Consider the following 18,588-nt stretch of genomic DNA (forward strand, 5'->3'; position numbering starts at 1 on the left):
TAAACATTTTTTCTTTATAAATTACCCAGTCTCAGGTATGTCTTTATAGCAATGTACAAACAGAGTAATACAGCAAATAATTGACAAGTAATCCTATTCTGGATAACTGTTCTCAACCACAAACTGATATTTAAGAATTTTCTATCTTGTGGCTCACGCCTGTAATCCCAGCACTTTGGGAGGCCAAGGTGGGTGGATCACAAGGTCAGGAGATGGAGACCATCCTGGTTAACATGGTAAAACTCCATCTCTACCAAAAATACAAAAAATTAGCTGGTTATAGTGGCAGGCGCCTGTAGTCCCGGCTACTTGGGAGGCTGAGGCAGAGGAATCCCTTGAACCCGGGAGACAGAGGTTGCAGTGAGCTGAGATGATGCCACTGCACTCCAGCCTGGGCAACACAGTAAGACTCCATCTCAAAAAAAAAAAAAAAAGTATTCTCTATCTTTTACAAGAACTAAACTTTACAAAAATTACATTTTACTGCTTTTTTTCACACCAACAGAACAAAATGAGACTCATTTATACTACCCAAAGACATTACAAAAAGCTTACATTATTAGGATTAATTTAAGTTGAATTAATTTTATCTTCAGAGCCTCTATCTCTCTGTGTACCCTAATGAAAGGAAGAGCTTTCCTTGCAAATTGCCAAAATCGGTATTGATTTGACCAAAACCAACTGACTATACTACCTCTAAAGGGGAAGTATTCAATTTAAACTTAAAACAAGATAAATAATAAATGAAAGTATGCTTATTAAAGCCTTCTGATTAAAATTCTTAAGAACATTTTAATAAAAATTAAATTGTACACACATTTCAGAAGTAGTTACATGTTATTTATTTAGAAAAAACTTTTCATAAAGTGCAAATGTGGTCAACAATTCAACCATAAAAATAAGTAAGTTATAATCACTATTAATGCACAGAAGATATTTGAAAATTGCAAACGGGGAGCTTTTAATTTTGCCTTATTTTTATATTAAAATATTCTTTGATAGTAAAGAGTGGAGAAGTACACTGTTTAAATGAATTTTCATTCAAAGAAAAGTAATGAAATAAATATTTAAATAATGCCTTAGTAAAGCCTTCTACAAACTTGGTATGAAAAAATATTTAATAATATTTTATACCACAGAATAAAGATAACACAAAGTTTTGTTAAAAACATCTATGCAGTAAAATTTTTTGCATAATATTGCATATCATAAGGACTAAGAAATGTTTTAATTCAACAAACTTAAAGTAATAAGAAAATAGAACTAAAATGGAGATATAATTCTACCTTACTTAATAAAGGGAAAAAATGGTTTTACTTACCTATACGAACTTCCATGACGAAAACTTTGCCCACAAATACTACAAAGGTGAGGCTTTTCTCCACTATGGATTCTCAAGTGTTCTTTCAAAGTAGTTCTGTATTAAAATATGTATATTCAAATATTTTTAAAATGCCAATGTATATAGTAAATAGATTTCCAGAAAACTTACTAGAAAGGTATTCAAGCTAACTAATATTATTGCAGTTCTCTACTCTTTCTCCGATAATATTTTTGTTCTTTACTGTACTAATGTCACTAGTATAGAAACATGCTTGTTATATCTCTCTCTCCTTAAAAACAAAAAAATGCTTTGGCCTTATTTGCCACTGGTTTTCTCAGAGATTTAATTATATAAACTAAGCAGACTTTCAAGAAGTATAATTTTAAAATGCTAATATATATGACACTGAATTAAATTGATCTGAATTTTGATAGACAGGGTTTAATATTTAAGTAATCCACTTTATCAGTACTGTTTCTTTCAAATATGTGCTCAATATTTGTTGAAAAAGTGTTTTAAAACAAAGAAAATGTTGTAGTTATTTCTAACTTCCAGGTGCTGATGTGAAAATGGAACTTATACATAGAATATAATTATTACTATTCCTAAGTCTTCCAGCCCATTGGCCCTTAATAGGCTCCTGTGAAACCATTACTCCTCAAAGTACATCACTAGCAATTCCTATAGTTCTAACCTTCAAAGCTTCCCCACATATCTAAAGTGCGGAGTAATAAGGGACAAAGTTATTTTAGGGAGAAATAAAGTGAAAGGCAAATATGAACTGACCTTTGCAGACTTTTAGCTATCACTACTACAGTCAGGTACCGCATAACGACATTTCAATCAATGACAGACCATATAAACCAATGTTGTCCCATGAGATTACAATGGAGCTACACAATTCCTATAACCTAGTGGGACAAGATGCGCAGGTGGAAGACCGTGATTTGATGATCCTGAGCTTGTGTAGGGCTAGGCTAATGTTTGTGTTTGTACCTTTTGTTTTTAACAACAACAACAACAACAAAAAGTTTAAAATGTAAAACAAATAAAAAATTTGAAAATAGAAAAAAGCTCAGAGAAAATAAAATATCTTTATGCAGCTGTACAATGTGTGTTTTAAGCTAAGTGTTACTATAAAAGAGTCAGAAAGTTGAAAAAAATCAAAAGTTTATAAAATAAAAATGTTACAGTAATCTGCTGTTAGTGAGGAAAAATTTTTTAAAATAAATTCAGTGAAACATAAAGGTACAGTGTTTATAAAGTCTAAATTAGTGTCCTAGGCCTTCACATTCACTCACCACTCAATCACTGACTCACCCAGAGAAACTTCTAGTCCTGTAAGCTCCACTCATGATAGGTAACCTACACAAATATATATACTCTTTTATCTTTTATACCATATTTTACTGTACTTTTTCTATGCTTAAATATGTTTAGATATATCAATACTTACCACTGTGTTACAATTATCTACAGTATTCAGTATAGTAACATGTGATACCGGTTTGTAGCCTGGGAACAACAGGCTGGCTAAACCACATAGCCTACATGTGTAGTAGGTTATACCATCTAGGTATGCATAAGCACACACTATATTGCATGATGACAAAACTGCTTAACAACGTATTTCACTGAACATAGCCCTATCGTTAAGCGACACATGACTGTACTGGGTTTTTACTTCAATCCCATACCTAATAAGTTTAAAAGATGAATCTGAAATAAAAGCAGAATTTGCCAGTAGATGGTGCTCTTCTACAAGGCCCACCAACACGACAGTCTGTAGCTACACCCAGCTTTGAGGAAAATATCCCTAAAAATATTCACAGATGCCTACCTATTAAATAGTTGTAGTAAAAGATGGAAAGGTTATCTTTGGGTTACTTGTTTTGCCTTGTTTGCTTTTTGGTTTTACAGAAAGATATTTAAGGGGAAAAATGAATGTATAATATATAATAAACTTTATAATTTATCAATGTGTAAATGTTTTCATATAGTATACTTATTTTCCTATTTTACCATAATATCTGCTATTTTAACAAAATGGCATTTCTATTTTTTTAATTACAAAACTTTTATATACTGAAGAGTGTAAAAAATTTATAAGTACTGTTTAAGGTATGGTAGACACTTATATGCAGAATAAGAATATTACTAGTACCTTAGAATGTCTCCCCTATTCCTCCCTGATCTCACCCTCCTTATTACCCCTACTCAGAATTATATATATAATAGATTTCCAGAAAACTTACTAGAAAGGTATTTAAGCTAACAGATATTATGGCAATTCTCTCCTTTTTCTCCTACAGTATTTTGGTTCTTTACTGTACTATTCTCACTAGTATATAGACATGCTTGTTATATCTCTCTCTCCACATAGCCTACATGTGTAGTAGGCTATACTATATAGGTTTGCATAAGTATAGTCCATATTTGCATGATAAGAATAAAAAACTAAACAAGCTATCATATGCTTTTGAAAAACCGAATAGCAAGCACAAACCTAACAATATTGCCACTATTAGATAAAGGGCCCAGAAGACAGCATGAACAGGAACTCCAGGTCAGAGTCTAGCTCCTTTTGGCATGTCAGTAATTAAAGTGCTGAGACATACTGGAAGACAAAGGGTTCACCACAGTTGGAGTATCTGGCAGAGCTAGAATAGACCAGCTACTGAAAGTCTGGCGGAAATGGAGTCAAAGTAAGTAGGCTGCTCTATATATTTTCCTTCTAAGCTTACCATGACCTACCTCTAGTTCTCAGGGATAGCTCAAAAAAGGAAATTTCTGTGAAATGAGTATCCTCAGTTAAATCAAGCAAAAGTGCCTAAAGATAAGAGTAGGAGGTGGGTGCAGTGGCTCACGCCTGTAATCCCAGCACTTTGGGAGGCTGAGGTGGGCGGATCACCTGAGGTTGGGAGTTTGAGACCAGCCCGACCAACATGGAGAAACCCCACCTCTACTAAAAATACAAAATTAGCTGGACATGGTGGCACATGCCTGTAATCCCAGCTCCTCGGGAGGCTGAAGCAGGAGAATCACTTGAGCCTGGGAGGCAGAGGTTGTGGTGAGCTGAGGTCACGCCCCATTGCACTCCAGACTGGGCAACAAGAGTAAAACTTGGTCTCAAAAAAAAAAAAAAGAGTAGGAACCTCATTAGCACACAGAGGTACTAGACAGAGGCATAGTAAAAATAAAAGAAACATGCTAGCAGGGATGGTGGCAATAATCTCCAACATGTGTTGGGTCATACTACTAACAGTATGGTCTACCCATTACACGTGCTACACACCCGACATAGTGGAATCTTCTTTCACCATCCTCCTGTGTTCTCTCTTTGCTTCTTTCCCATGTTACAACTATTTCCTATAGCCCTTGTCTTCCTGTTTATGAGTTTATTTCCTCATTTTGGTGGAGCACACCCTTCAGTAGTTTTCTGAGAAAAAGTACATTAAAGTCTTATTTTTGACACCATGAAAATATCTTTATTCTATCTTGAGATTTGATTGGTTAGTTCGAGAACAGAGTTCAAGTTTGGATATTATTTTTGTTCAGAATTTTAAAGGCACTACTTTATGATCCAACTTCTACTGTTGATGTTGTTAAAAGTCCAAGTAGTTCTAATCAATGTGTGTGACTTTTCTCCCTCTCTAGAAGCATAGAAAAGTTTCCCTTTGTTCCCTATGTCTGAAATATCATAGTGACGTACCTTGGTATATGTCTATTTTCATCTAAGCATATGATGTGTCATTTCTATCTGGCAAATTCATACCTTTCAGTTCTGGAAATCACCTTGAATTATTTCAATGGTGATTTTCCCCCTCTGTTTTCTCTGTTCTTTCTTTCTAAAACTCTTATTACTCAGATGCTAGACTTGCCTGGTCCTCTACTGTTCTAATCATTAGTTTATATTTCTGGTTTTTGCTCTACTTTTTGGCCTTTAACTCTTCCATTAAGGTCTATACTTTGGCCATCATGCCTTGAATTTCTAGAGCTCTAAATTATTCCTTGAGTGTTCCTTTTATATATCATCCTATTCTCATTTAATGAATTTGATATCTTCAACTGGGGCAAAAAAGTAGTAATTGTTTACTTTTAAAATTTTCTACTTCCTTAATAATTTGTTTCCTTAATTTTTATTTTTTCCGTTTATCTGTGTTAGAATCTATTTTCTGTTAAAGGTTTTCCTTTTATGTATTGTAATCCTTGACTATCTGCTTTTGATTAAATATGATAGGCTAAAAAGTGACTGAGAAAGGCAAAGGACATGGGGGGTCTTGATGACTCAGCCTTCACTGTAGGTGATCTGAGTGTACCATTTGTTAGGGAATATATTTGCCCTTAGGTTGCTCAGATTTTCAGGAAACAGATTAGAAGTCCTAAAAATCTGAGCAACCTAAGGGCAAATATATTCCCTATCAACTGGTACACCAAAAAGCCAAGATATTTGCAGAGAGAAGGCCTGAGGATCACTGCTTTCAGCATGCAGAATATATCCCATCATGTAGCTACGTGGCATACTTCGGTCTAGCAACACTGTTGGGAGAGGGACAGGTGTCTAATAGCAATGGCATGAGCAGATGGTGGAATAGAATCCGATGATGTTACTCCTAAAACTTCTAAAGTTTTTAATCTAGTGCTCCTTGTTCTGCCTCTCCTTCAACCCAGTTCTGAGGTACCTAATACTACCGGTATTAGGTGATTAGGTGATATATAGATTCTGTGATGTAAACTACATTCTCATATTTCTCCATTTCCACTTTGGGGTTTGTCTTTCTTGGATCTGCTAAGTCAATTACCACTGATTCATCTGTTTTATAGCTCCCAAAGCTGTGTCATTCTTGTTACATTTCTGTTCTCCCTATTTTTGTAGCTTACTCTTAAAAAAAAAAAAATTCTTAATCTAGTTTAGTGGGGTTTCAGGAAGAAATAAAATATGTACATTAAATTGTCCATCTAAAACCTGCAAATCTTGACTCCGTATCATCTTCCATAACATTCATGTAATTCCTTTTTTCCTTGTATTTCAAACTGAAGCACAATTCATGCATTTTATGTCTTATGTTACCCTAACACTTATAAATCATATTCATTATTTCTATATAACAGCACTGGAATTTTTCTGGGTATGTAGATAATTCTTCACCTTTCTCGTACTGATTTTCCACAGATAAAGCAAGTCCATTTTCTCTTTCCACCATGAGTACATTCTATATGACGTTTCAAATTTCCAGTGTCATTAAACTGGCGACCACATATATCACACGGAAAAGGACCTAAAAAGGAAAAAATAGTGTGCATTTAAAGTTTAAAGAGTAGATACCAAGTTAAATTTAATAGGCATGCTGTAAGTTCATGCCTATCCTGTTGGTGCATATGTCATAATACACTGTAATTTCTCCTCTAGGTTGTTTATTCTTAGAATAACATTTCCATATTCCTACAACCAGGTATGGGTTGTAGACATAGAAAAAATGTTGAACAAACTAATAAGTTAATGAATTGAAATGTCCAATTCCTGGTTTGAAATCAGACTGGAACAAAGTAGAAAAGGCTGCATACTAAAATTTTGGGGAAAGTGGATAATAAAAATCTTTGGAAGAACGAATGGAGGACTTAAGAGAGTTTATAGCTTGTAAAATTTCTGTTTGGTGGTATAAAATTAAGCCCGGACCTTTCATAGTAATATTAGCTGGATTTTGAATTTCACTTTGATTTTACCGAACAAACAACTAGAGACAAGACAGTGTTCTACTGATGACAAAATATAAGAAAGACAAAGAATGCGTAAAAAAGGAGTATAGTAAGCATAGCTCAAGGAAGCTATCTATTTGCAAGAAGATGTCTCAGTATATGGAAGGACAAACTGAAGAAAGAATTCTAATGAATTCATCATAATAGCACAATGGAAGGAAAACAGAATTAAGCCACTGAAATTGAGAAACATACCTATAAGCAAAATTGCTTGGTAGCCACAGTAGCTCTGGGTAAATTTCAATGTGTTTTATACATTAGAAATGAGAGATGAGCTCAAAATGTACATTGTATTAAGTATCTTTAATATATTCTCATCTAAAATATCTAATATTTTATTTTTCATGGGATCTAAATGTTTTACTCATTTATTAACTCATTCAACAAGTATTTATTGATTCTTAATTCACATCAATTACTGTGTTAAGTATTATGAAAAATCTCTCCACCTCCTCTGAACCAAAAATGGATCTAAGAATAAGAAATTGAAAAAAGGAAAGTCAGTATTTGCATAGCTGAAAAAAAAGATGAAGTAAATACAAGTGCCAAAATAAGCTTATTATGCAAAATGTGTGCTTGTCAAAGAATGAAATATCTACTAGTAAAACTTTTTATAAAATATGACTACATGTATAGCTGAAGGCTTCAGCAGGGTAAAGGAAGAAATGAAGCATTCTCTCTAATGTTCAGTTACTTATCAGGATTCTTCAAAGAAAATAACAACTACATGTTTTTTCCTATACTGGATATCCAGATTTACATGTAACTAAACCTATTTGAACAACCTCCTGGGCTCAAGCAATCCTTATACCTCAGCCTCCCATCTTTTATCTATTTTGTTGTACAGATAGCATCTCACTAGGTTGCCCAGGCTGGACTTGAACTCCTGGGCTCAAGCGGTCCTCCCACCTCTGTCCCCCAAAGTGCTGGAATTAGAGACGTGAGTCACCATGCCTGGCCAGGATCTGACTTTTAAAAGTCAAACTACAACTTTTACAAGTATATATTCATATATATTACAAATTCTTCTCCTTTAACTGTTCCAATTGCACTACTTACATATCTTTCCCTCTGATTTAACAGAATATATAATCCTAATGTAGACAGTATGAGTGTTGCTCTGAATACTCTAAAGCAGTAGTTATCAAAGTGTGATATCTATATCATCTGACCAGCATCACCTGGGAACTTGTACAAAATGCAAATCAGACACCCTGGGAAATCCATTTTAATAAGGTCTCTGGTTGCTTATGATATATACCAAATTTCATGAAGCACTTATCTGAAGTACACAGTGATTCAAGGGAATAGAAGCATAGAGATGGAATGCAAAAGAAGCTCTCTCTCTATATATAATATTGCTTTGAGTATTTAATATATGCATGTATACATACATATGTATACATATGAATACACACACAAATACAGTAAATACTCATATAATACTCTATTTGGTTTGTTTTATTTTCTTAAATAATGGCCAAAAATGCAAGCTACTATGTCACAAGCCATATTTCTCAATGGTCTTGAGTTCCCAGGTGATGCTGGTCAGATGATATAGATATCACACTTTGATAACTACTGCTTTAGAGTATTCAGAGCAACACTCATACTGTCAACATTAGGATTATATATTCTGTTAAATCAGAGGGAAAGATATGTAAGTAGTGCAATCGGAACAGTTAAAGGAGAAGAATTTGTAATATATATGAATATATACTTGTAAAAGTTGTAGTTTGACTTTTAAAAGTCAGATCCTGGCCAGGCATGGTGACTCACGTCTCTAATTCCAGCACTTTGGGGGACAGAGGTGGGAGGACCGCTTGAGCCCAGGAGTTCAAGTCCAGCCTGGGCAACCTAGTGAGATGCTATCTGTACAACAAAATAGATAAAAGATGGGAGGCTGAGGTATAAGGATTGCTTGAGCCCAGGAGGTTGTTCAAATAGGTTTAGTTACATGTAAATCTGGATATCCAGTATAGGAAAAAACATGTAGTTGTTATTTTCTTTAAAGAATCCTGATAAGTAACTGAAATTATACTACTAGAAATGACAACATATTCAGAGAAAGAGAATGCAAACTATGCCTGGCTCTACATTTGGCACTTATACAGTACCTCATTTAATCCTCACAACGGTAACTACGAAGTAGGCATTAACCTCACTTTAACAAACCAGGAAGCTGGAGGTCTGAAAAGGTGTTCCAGATCACATAGTTAGTGGCCAAGTCAGACTCCGAAAACAAGCCTGGCTAGAAAGTCTTCTACTTCCACTTCTACGTCATGCCACACCTATTAAACTTTTTCTTCAAGTAAATGTCAACCTACCCCAGTAAGTATGAACTCTTATTTAAAAATCATACAAAGTACCTAATCAGTTGTAAAATATGTGTGTGTACACAGTATTAAAATGTAATGATTTATATACTGATTAGATTACCTATTACACTGTAATTTAATTTGGCAGAAATAGTATCCCCAGATCCTAATACAGAGCTGATCATAGAGTTAACAGTTTTTCCATAAATATTTACTATTTTGAATGTTGAATGTATTTTCCTTGTGTATTTTCTGCCATGAAAATCTGATGGCAGGTGAGCTAAGCCTTACTGCCTAACAAATCTGGAATACCTCTCATTATTGTTATGCTGCAGCAAGATAAATAGTCTCTTAGCAAGTCATAAAAATACTCTAGTTCAACCACTTCTAAAGAATTCCCTCTTCAACAACTCTAACAGCTAGTAAGGTAAGTTCAGCATATGCTTGTATACTTGTATAATTTCACTGATAGGAAAGCATTATGTAAGACAAGTTACTTTAGTTTGTAAGTTCCAACACTAAAAAAATTGTCATATTTCTCTATGATGTTTCTGCAAGGTGGGACCAAAAAGATTCTCCAATAAAAACTACTTTTCCTAGAACAAAACTCTAAAGAAATTTCTCCTGTGAAACGGATTCATGAACATTTCAACTACAGTTTGGTAACTATAAAAACTGTTTCTATATGATGGCTTCTTAGAAGTGCTGAACCTGAATACTATGACAGAACAACTTAGTAAAGGCAATTTGGAGAGAATAACTTCAGGTAAATAATCTTCCAGCATATACTGGTCTTATATACTAGGCTCACAAAGATTAAGCATCCCTTGTTGCACAATAGTACCTTGAAAGTATTTGAGGCACAGCTGCTCTATCTTCCTTTCCCAAACAAAATATTTCAAGGACCATCAGATGTTTTTCACATGATATGATTTCAAGACTCTATATCACAAAAATTACCCATCTCTAAAATATATATTTGTCATTATCCATCTTAAATGTGGTATACAGAAATGAATGCAATTTTCCAGATCAATTCAAAAATCAGACTATTATTTCCCTAATTCTGAAAAATATATTTTTATTAATATAGTTTAAAACTGCACTGGTTTTTGTAAATCATATCACATTGTTGGTTCACACTGTGTCCAAAAAGCCTCTGCTTTTAAGGTCAGCTGTAAAGTGAGTAAACTTTTTTTATAGTTTAAAAAAGTTTAAACTATAAACTGTTTTATAGTTTTTAAAGACTTGACAACTAAAAGATCATTTCTTTAAGTTTACAGCTTTTTCTTAATTAATTTTAACTTAATTTGTTTTGACCTATTGTATAGCATACAGTTTTTAAAAGACGTTTATTTTCCAGCAAATTAAATAACCTTGCCAGCTTTATGCCATCTATAAATTTTATAAGCAGTGAAGTATATATCTTTATCTAAGTTGTTAACCAAAGCAATGAACAGACATGGAGAGGGCCTCTACCTGTAATGACAAAATTCATTAATGGGATTAAGTGTCATAAATTTACCAAAGTATACTGCCATCTAGACCACAACTCTCCACCTTGGCCATAACCATTGGGAAGGCAATTCATTAAATACTATAAAGAATTCCAAATATACTGTTTATTCTAATCCTTGAAAAAGTATTTTTTTTCCAAAACAAGAATGTCTCATCCTAAGCACCCACAAACCTATCTAACGTCAATTATGAATAAATGCACAGTTTATGCCCACTGGCACATTTGCCACCAAAAAAATGGACAACAACAAAAAACCTAACGCACACCAAAAAAACACATTGACACATCTCCAGGAACTGTGACATATACAGCACTCCTCTCAACTTATATGACTTTGTTTGCCTAAGCCAATACTCAAGGTTCACCAATAGTAGTTCAATCCCCCAAAATGAAATATTTAGGTATAAATCTAACAACATAGGTATGAGATCTATATGAGAAAACTACAAAACCCAGTTGAAAGAAATCAAAGAACTAAATAAATGAAGAGATATCTCATGTTCATGGAAAGAAAAGACTCAGCTTCAAAACTTGATCTATAGACTCAATGCAATCCCAATCGAAATCCTAGCAAGTCATTTTGTGGATATCAACAAAATGATTCTAAAGTTAACATGGAAAGGCAAAAGATTCAGAAGTGGCAACACAACATTGAAAGAGAAAATAAGGTTGGAGGGCTAACATTACTTGACTTTAAGACTTACCATAAAGCTACAGTTATCAAGACAGTCTAGTACTGGCAATAATAATAATAAAGTAGATCAATAGAACAGAATACAGAGCCCAGAAACAGACCTGCATAAATATGGTCAACTAATATTTCACAAAGAAGCAAAGGCAATACAATGTAAGAAAGATAGACTTTTTAAGAAATGGTCCTAGAACAAAGGGATATCCACAGACAAAAAAAAAAAAAAAAAAAAAAAGAGAATCTAGACACAGACCTTACATCCTTTTTGAACTCAAAATGGATCACAAACATAAATAAATATAAAACTATAAAACTCCTAGAAGATAACAGAGGCAAAAATGTAGATGACCTTAGGTTTGGCAATGACTTTGCACTATCCATGTAAGAAATAGTAGATGAATTGGAACTGATTAAAAGTAAAATTTTTCTCCGTGACAGAAACTGTCAAGATGATGAAAAGTCACAGATTGAAAGGAAATACTTTAAAATGAAAATCTGATAAAGAAATGTATCTAAAATATACAAAGAACTCTCAAAATTCAACAATAAGTAAACAACTTGATTAAAAAATGGGCCAAAGACCTAAGAGACACCACACCAAAGAAGATATATAGATGGTAAATAAACATATGAAAAGATGCTCCACATTATATGCCATCAGGAAAATGCAAATTAATGCAATGAGATACCATTACAAACCTATTACAATGGCCAAAATTTGGAACACAGAAAACATCAAATGCTGGCAAGAACATGAAGTGACATACACTCTCATGGGGATGCAAAATGATAGAGCTACTTTGGAAGACAATTTTACAGTTTCTTACCAACTAGTTATACTCTTACCATCTGATCCAGCCCTTGTTCTCCTAGATATTTAACCAAAGCAATTGAAAACCTAAGTCCACGTAAAAGCCTACACATAGATATTTGGAGCAATTTTATTTATAATTGCCAAAACCTGAAGCAACCAAGATATCCTTCAGTGGGTGAATGGATAAACTGTGGTATATTCAGACAATGGAATAAAGTCCTCCTTAGGTATCCATGAGGGACTGGTTCCTGGACCACCCAGGATACCAAAATCTATGGATGCTCTAGTCTGTTATATAGGGTAGTGTAGTAACTACATGCAAACTATACACATCCTCCCATATACTTTAAATCATCTCTGGATTACTTAATACAATAGAAATGTAATGTAAATCACTGTTATACTATATTTTAAAATGTGTATTATTTTTTATTGTTGTATTATTACATTTTGCTTTATTTATTTACGTTTTAATATCTCTGATCCACAATTGGTTGAATCCACAGACGGAGAACTCATGGATATGGAGGGCCAATTGTATCATTAAGCACTATACTAAGTGAAAGAAGCCAACCAGAAAAGGCTACACATTGTATGATTCCAACCATATAACATTCTGGAAAAGGCAAAAGTATGGAGACAATAAAAAGATCATCAAGTAGTAAATGAGGAATCTAAAACAAATGAACCAACAAACAAAGTACAAAGATCAGTGGTTGCCAGGGGCTGGTGTGGGAGACAAATGGAGAAGCACAGGGAAATTTCGAGGTAGTAAAACTATTCTGTATGATACTATAATGATACCCATCATTATATATTTGTTAAACCACAGAATATACAATACCAAGAGTGAATCCTAATCTAAACTACAGTCTTTGGGCAATTATGATGTGTCAATGTAAGTTCATCAGCTGTAACAAATGTACCACTCTGGTGAAGAACTGCTGATAATGGGGGAGGCTGTTCATATGTGAGGCAAAGGGTATATGGGAACTATCTATTCCTTCTTCTCAATTTTGTTGTAAACCTAAAACTGTTCTTAAAAAGTCTTTTAGGAGAAAACTTCTCCAGCATGATGTGATAATCAATAATTGTTATGGCTGCTTTAAGGAAAAGTAACTTGCTTACCCAGATGGAACTTTTCTTGGTGCTTTAACCGAGCAAACCGTGATTTAAAATGTTCTTCACAATAGGTACACTTAAAAGGTTTATCTTGAGAATGTAGAATCATATGTTCCTCCAAGTGTGGTCTCCGAGTAAAAGATTTCTTACAAATCTAAATTAAAATGTAAATAAATTGCTAAGAGAACCTGAATTAAAAATTGTAATACTAAGCTTATAATGAGAAGCAAAAACCATATAAATTCAATAAAGATAATTTTCTCCCAACGGAAAACGTGACAAAAAGTAAAACTAAATTCTAATTGTGCAGAAAAAAATACTCTAAAGGAAGTAAGAATGTTTTCAGATTAGAACTAAAGGTAGCTGAATTTCAACTTTTTACATTTCTAGTGGGGATATAGAATAACCATACTATCTTAATTCTAGTTGGAATCTCTAAATCCATGAAATATATTATTTTTTAGTCATTTCTATGTCAGAATAAAAGATTTTATCAGTGTTGTCATATATTTGAATAAGAATATGAATAAGAAGCCACAGAAAAATTACTTCAAAATGTATCTCTTGAAATTGTTAGTTTATAAAAATTTGACATTAATCAGATTTTTTAAAAGAGGGGTAGGCTGCTGTAGTAACAGCCCCAACAATAATAACACAACACATACTGTATATGCCAGGCACAATGCTAAGTAATTCATAGATTATTTTTCTTAATTTTTACAATAATCCTGTGAGATAGATGCAGTAGGCATTATTAACATTTTATAGCTAAGGATGATAAAACTTAGTAAGGGGAAGACACTATCTTACGCAGATTAAAATACTGTAATTAATAATTGACTTCAATTTCCAGAAGCTGAAATCAGAGAAATTGTGTGAATTTTGCTGTATATATAAATTGAAGCTTTGGATTAAAGAAGGCAAAAGTAACAGCTAGGGACGCCTTGAAAAGAGATTCACCTAGGCCGGGTGTATCTGTAAGATTACACCTGTAATCTTAGCACTTTGGGAGGCTGAGATAGGCAGATCAGTTGAGGTCAGGAGTTCAGGATCAGCCTGGCCAACATGGTGAAACCCATCACTACTAAAATACAAAAATTAGCTGGGTGTGGTAGTGTGCATCTGTAGTCCCAGCTACTTGGGAGGCTGAGGCATGAGAATCTCTTGAACCCAGGAGGAAGAGGTTGCAGTGCATCAAGATCATGCCACTGCACTCCAGCCTGTGTGACAAAACAAGACTGTCTCAAAAAAAAAATAAAAGATTTATCTAAATACTGAAAAAATACTCAGAGGTACTATATAATAAAGATGTCCATAAGTACTATGCTACTCCTCCTATTAAATCTACCCAGGTTAGAGTGACTTGTTTAGCCAAAAAAATGTGGTATAAGTGATTTTCAGAGATTTCTGAGTCTATGTCATAAAGTCTAATAGTTTTTATCTAGGCTTCTGGGAACACATACTCACTCTTGGAACTTAGCTGCTATGCTAGAAAGAAGCTCAAGAAGCCTCAAGAAAAGACCAAAGTAGAGAAGAACAGAGGTTCCTGGTAAACAGTGCTTGCTGAGATTCTAGCCAACAACAAACACCAAGTTACCTGTCAAGTGAGTGAGCCACTTTAGGTTTTTGTTTGCTTGTTTGTTTGTGATGGAGTCTGGCTCTATCGCCCAGGCTGGAGTGCAGTGGTGTGATCTCAGCTCACTGCAACCTCTGCCTCCTGAGTTCAAGCAATTCTCTTGCCCCAGCCTCCTGAGTAACTGGGATTACAGGTATGCACAACTAGGCCCAGCTAATTTTTTTTTTTTTTTTTTGGTAGAGACAGGATTTCACCATATTGGCCAGGCTGGTCTCAAACTCCTGACCTCAGGTGATCCATCCACCTCGGCCTTCCAAAGTGCTGGGATTACAGGTATGAGCCACCACACGTGGCCTTGAGTGAGCCACTTTGGAAGTGTCCCCAGACTAGACCACACCATGCACTAGCTAAAAACAACTGAATGAATTCAGTTGACAACAAGTGGAACAGATGAATTAACCTAGCAAATCCCTGCCCCAAATTTGGATTCCTAACACACAAAAGGGTGAGACATATCATCAAAATAGTTGCTTAAGGCCACTAAGGTTTTAAATAATTTATTATATTAACAACATATACCCAGAAATGGGGGAGAAAATTGAACATTTTATACTCTGTGTAACAGCAATGTCATAGTTTATCTACATAATAATAAATATGTGCTACGGTGATTACAATAAAAATTAAAACTAAGATTCCCACTTTTTAGGTCCATCATCTAAAAACTAACCCATACTAGATTTAATTTATAAAAAATATTAGAATAATTTTGTGTAAAAGGAAGATTCTAAATGAGAATCTTCTTCTTAGTGAGATAAGCTAAGTCACATTACTTTAAAATATAATTACTTTACTTCCCCAAAAGACATTGCATTTACTTTTAGTTTTCTAAAACAAATTAAAAACTCTTACATCACATTTCCAACTTTCACTCTTTGTCTTCTTAATGGAAATAAATTCTTGTGCATTTTCAGGATGAAATCTATCAGAGGAAAAGAAAAAGATTATTAGGAAAAGGTTATATTAGTTAAACCAATATTCCATATGAATATGTTAACATTAATTACCAGGATCAAGTACTGATTCCTTTCATAAACAGATAAGTTGGCATAGATGAGCTCTTAAAGAAGGTAAAACTATCATTTTAATAAATCTATATGTATACCTAAGTTTATGCAGAAATAAAGAAAAATATAATTATCTTTTAAATACATTCAGGAACCTAGCTCTTTATAGATCAACTGTAAGGTATTTTACCTGATTTTTTTTTAGTCCAGATATCAGTAAATTTAATTTTTAGAGTTAAATATATAACACTCTACTAAATATTCTTTCTCTCACAAACTGTTACAGATTAAAGATAATGTTGAGTATAAGAAATAAATTTCTTGGCTGGGTGTGGTGACTCACAACTGTAATCCTGGCACTTTGGGAGGTCAAGGCAGGTGGATCACTTGAACCTAGGAGTTTGAGACCAGCCTGGGCAATATAGTGAAACCCAGTCTCCACAAAGAATACAAAAATTAGCTGGGCATAGTGGTGCATGCCTATAGTTCCAGCTACTTAGAAGACTGAACTGGGAGGACTGATTGAACCCAGGAGGCAGAGGTTGCAGTGAGCTGAAATTGTACCACTGCACTCCAGCCTGGGCAACAGAGTGAAACCATGCCTCAAACAAATAAAAAAATAAAGACATTTATTAGAGTACAAAAACCACATATTTCTGAAGATATGCTTGCCAAAACCCAAGAAAGAAAACAGGATCATCAAAATGGTGTATCACAACCTTCTATATTATAGAGTATATTCTTGTTCAAATATCAAAAACATCATCTCAATAGCATGAATAAAAAATAAAAACAAATATTTGCTGCTCTTTTCTTAATTAATCTGTAGTCTCTACAAAATGCTAAGCAATGAAAGAATTGGAGACAAGCACTTTATAGATGTTTTTAGCTTTCCACATATTTAAATTAAAAGGCACAATAAAGTATATTATGGAAGCAAGATAATACTTGCCTCTTAACATGCTTGGCTAAAGTCTTCTTGCTTGCATGAAGTTTATTACAATAAGGGCACTTGTGCTCCTTCTTATGAAATTCTGTTTCATTACTGTGCTTCTTTCTGTGAACAGTTAGGTTAGACTTTGTTGAATAGCGTTGGTGACAGATATCACACTCAAAGGGCTTCTCACCTGTGTGAACACGGGTGTGGCTCTCATACTTTCCTATAAAAAAGAAAAATTAAAATGAAATGTAGTACATTTGTTACACAGTGATTGTAATAAAATCTCATGATTTAGCTAACTTAATATACACACTCAAAACCACACACAAAACTAGAAAAGTTTACCTAAATTCCTACCTCTGAGCTTACTGTTCAAAGTATATACTTTTCCTCAAAAACTTGAGTCATTAAAAAAGATTTTTCATGATCACATATTTTAAAAATTATGAGTTTGATACATTTTCTGAAAACTGTTGACAAATTCTCTGAACCTTAAATTTTGAAATGTATTTTAAAATTTAAAATTAACTTTTTGCAAAAGATCAATTCATAATTTAAGATTTATTATGTTTAAATTATATGTATATCTGTGGGTCTACACACCTGGATATGAATACTGGTTCTCTAAATAGAGGACTACATGACCTTGGACAGGTAACCTCTATATATCTCAAATCTTCCTTATCTGAAAAACTAGAGTAATAACAGAATTTACCTAATAGAACTGTTGTAATAATAAATTCATTCACATAATGCACTTACAACAGTGTTGGACACATAAGTTATCGATATTGTCTATTATTATTATGGGTAATCTGTGCACTGTGAATGTGCACCTCTAATAATTTGAATTAGAAATTTCAATGAAATACATTTCTAAGCATAAGGCAATAAAATTAGGGGAAAAATTATCAACATGAAAGGTAACTCTTAATTAAAAACTCAGCTTTGCTCTCCCCTGAAAAATAAATGTATAAATGAATTTTTCTTTAGGTGAAAATTAATGTGAAAGTATAGCATTTCAATCATATACTTTTAAAAGGATACATCCTACATATAACATGAAAATTATAAAAAGTCCAAAATATTCCAAGGCCACTGAGGAAAAGATATAATCATAATTATGTATCTACCTAATAAAATAAAATAAATTCACTAATTTAGTAAATATATCAATATGCAACTGATTTTATTAAGCAAGTACTATATTATCTAAAAACTAATTTCATTGCACTTATCACAATAAAAAAACTGAGGAAGGGAAACCAAGGTATTTCCCTTAAGGTAAGGGGATGTCGATCATAAGCAAAGAAAACAGAAGTATGATGAAAAATTAGGTATCTAGGTGTAGAGCATAGTAATGGTCCATGCATATTTTATATGCATATAGGCAGAAAACTTAGTCAATATTTAGGCATCTCCTAAATGAGCTGTGTGATTTTAATCAAGCTAATAAATTA

The 18,588-nt window shown here is 33.6% G+C and overlaps 1 protein-coding gene across 4 annotated transcripts in view; it reads right to left on the bottom strand.

Moving 5' to 3' along the window:
* ZBTB41 (zinc finger and BTB domain containing 41) overlaps positions 1-18,588 on the bottom strand; it is a 59,608-nt gene that overhangs the window by 33,834 nt on the left and 7,186 nt on the right. For all 4 annotated transcript variants that reach the window (XM_035281312.3, XM_002760608.6, XM_035281311.3 and 1 more), the window contains exons 3-7: positions 17,141-17,348; positions 16,034-16,103; positions 13,552-13,699; positions 6,474-6,603; positions 1,322-1,417 (exon numbers count right to left, since the gene is read on the bottom strand). In XM_035281312.3, the coding sequence (XP_035137203.1) occupies positions 1,322-1,417; positions 6,474-6,603; positions 13,552-13,699; positions 16,034-16,103; positions 17,141-17,348 (652 nt within the window). The remainder of the gene's footprint in view (positions 1-1,321; positions 1,418-6,473; positions 6,604-13,551; positions 13,700-16,033; positions 16,104-17,140; positions 17,349-18,588) is intronic.

The sequence above is a fragment of the Callithrix jacchus genome, chromosome 19 (genome assembly GCF_049354715.1).
Source record: "Callithrix jacchus isolate 240 chromosome 19, calJac240_pri, whole genome shotgun sequence".
NCBI classification, from domain to species: domain Eukaryota; kingdom Metazoa; phylum Chordata; class Mammalia; order Primates; family Cebidae; genus Callithrix; species Callithrix jacchus.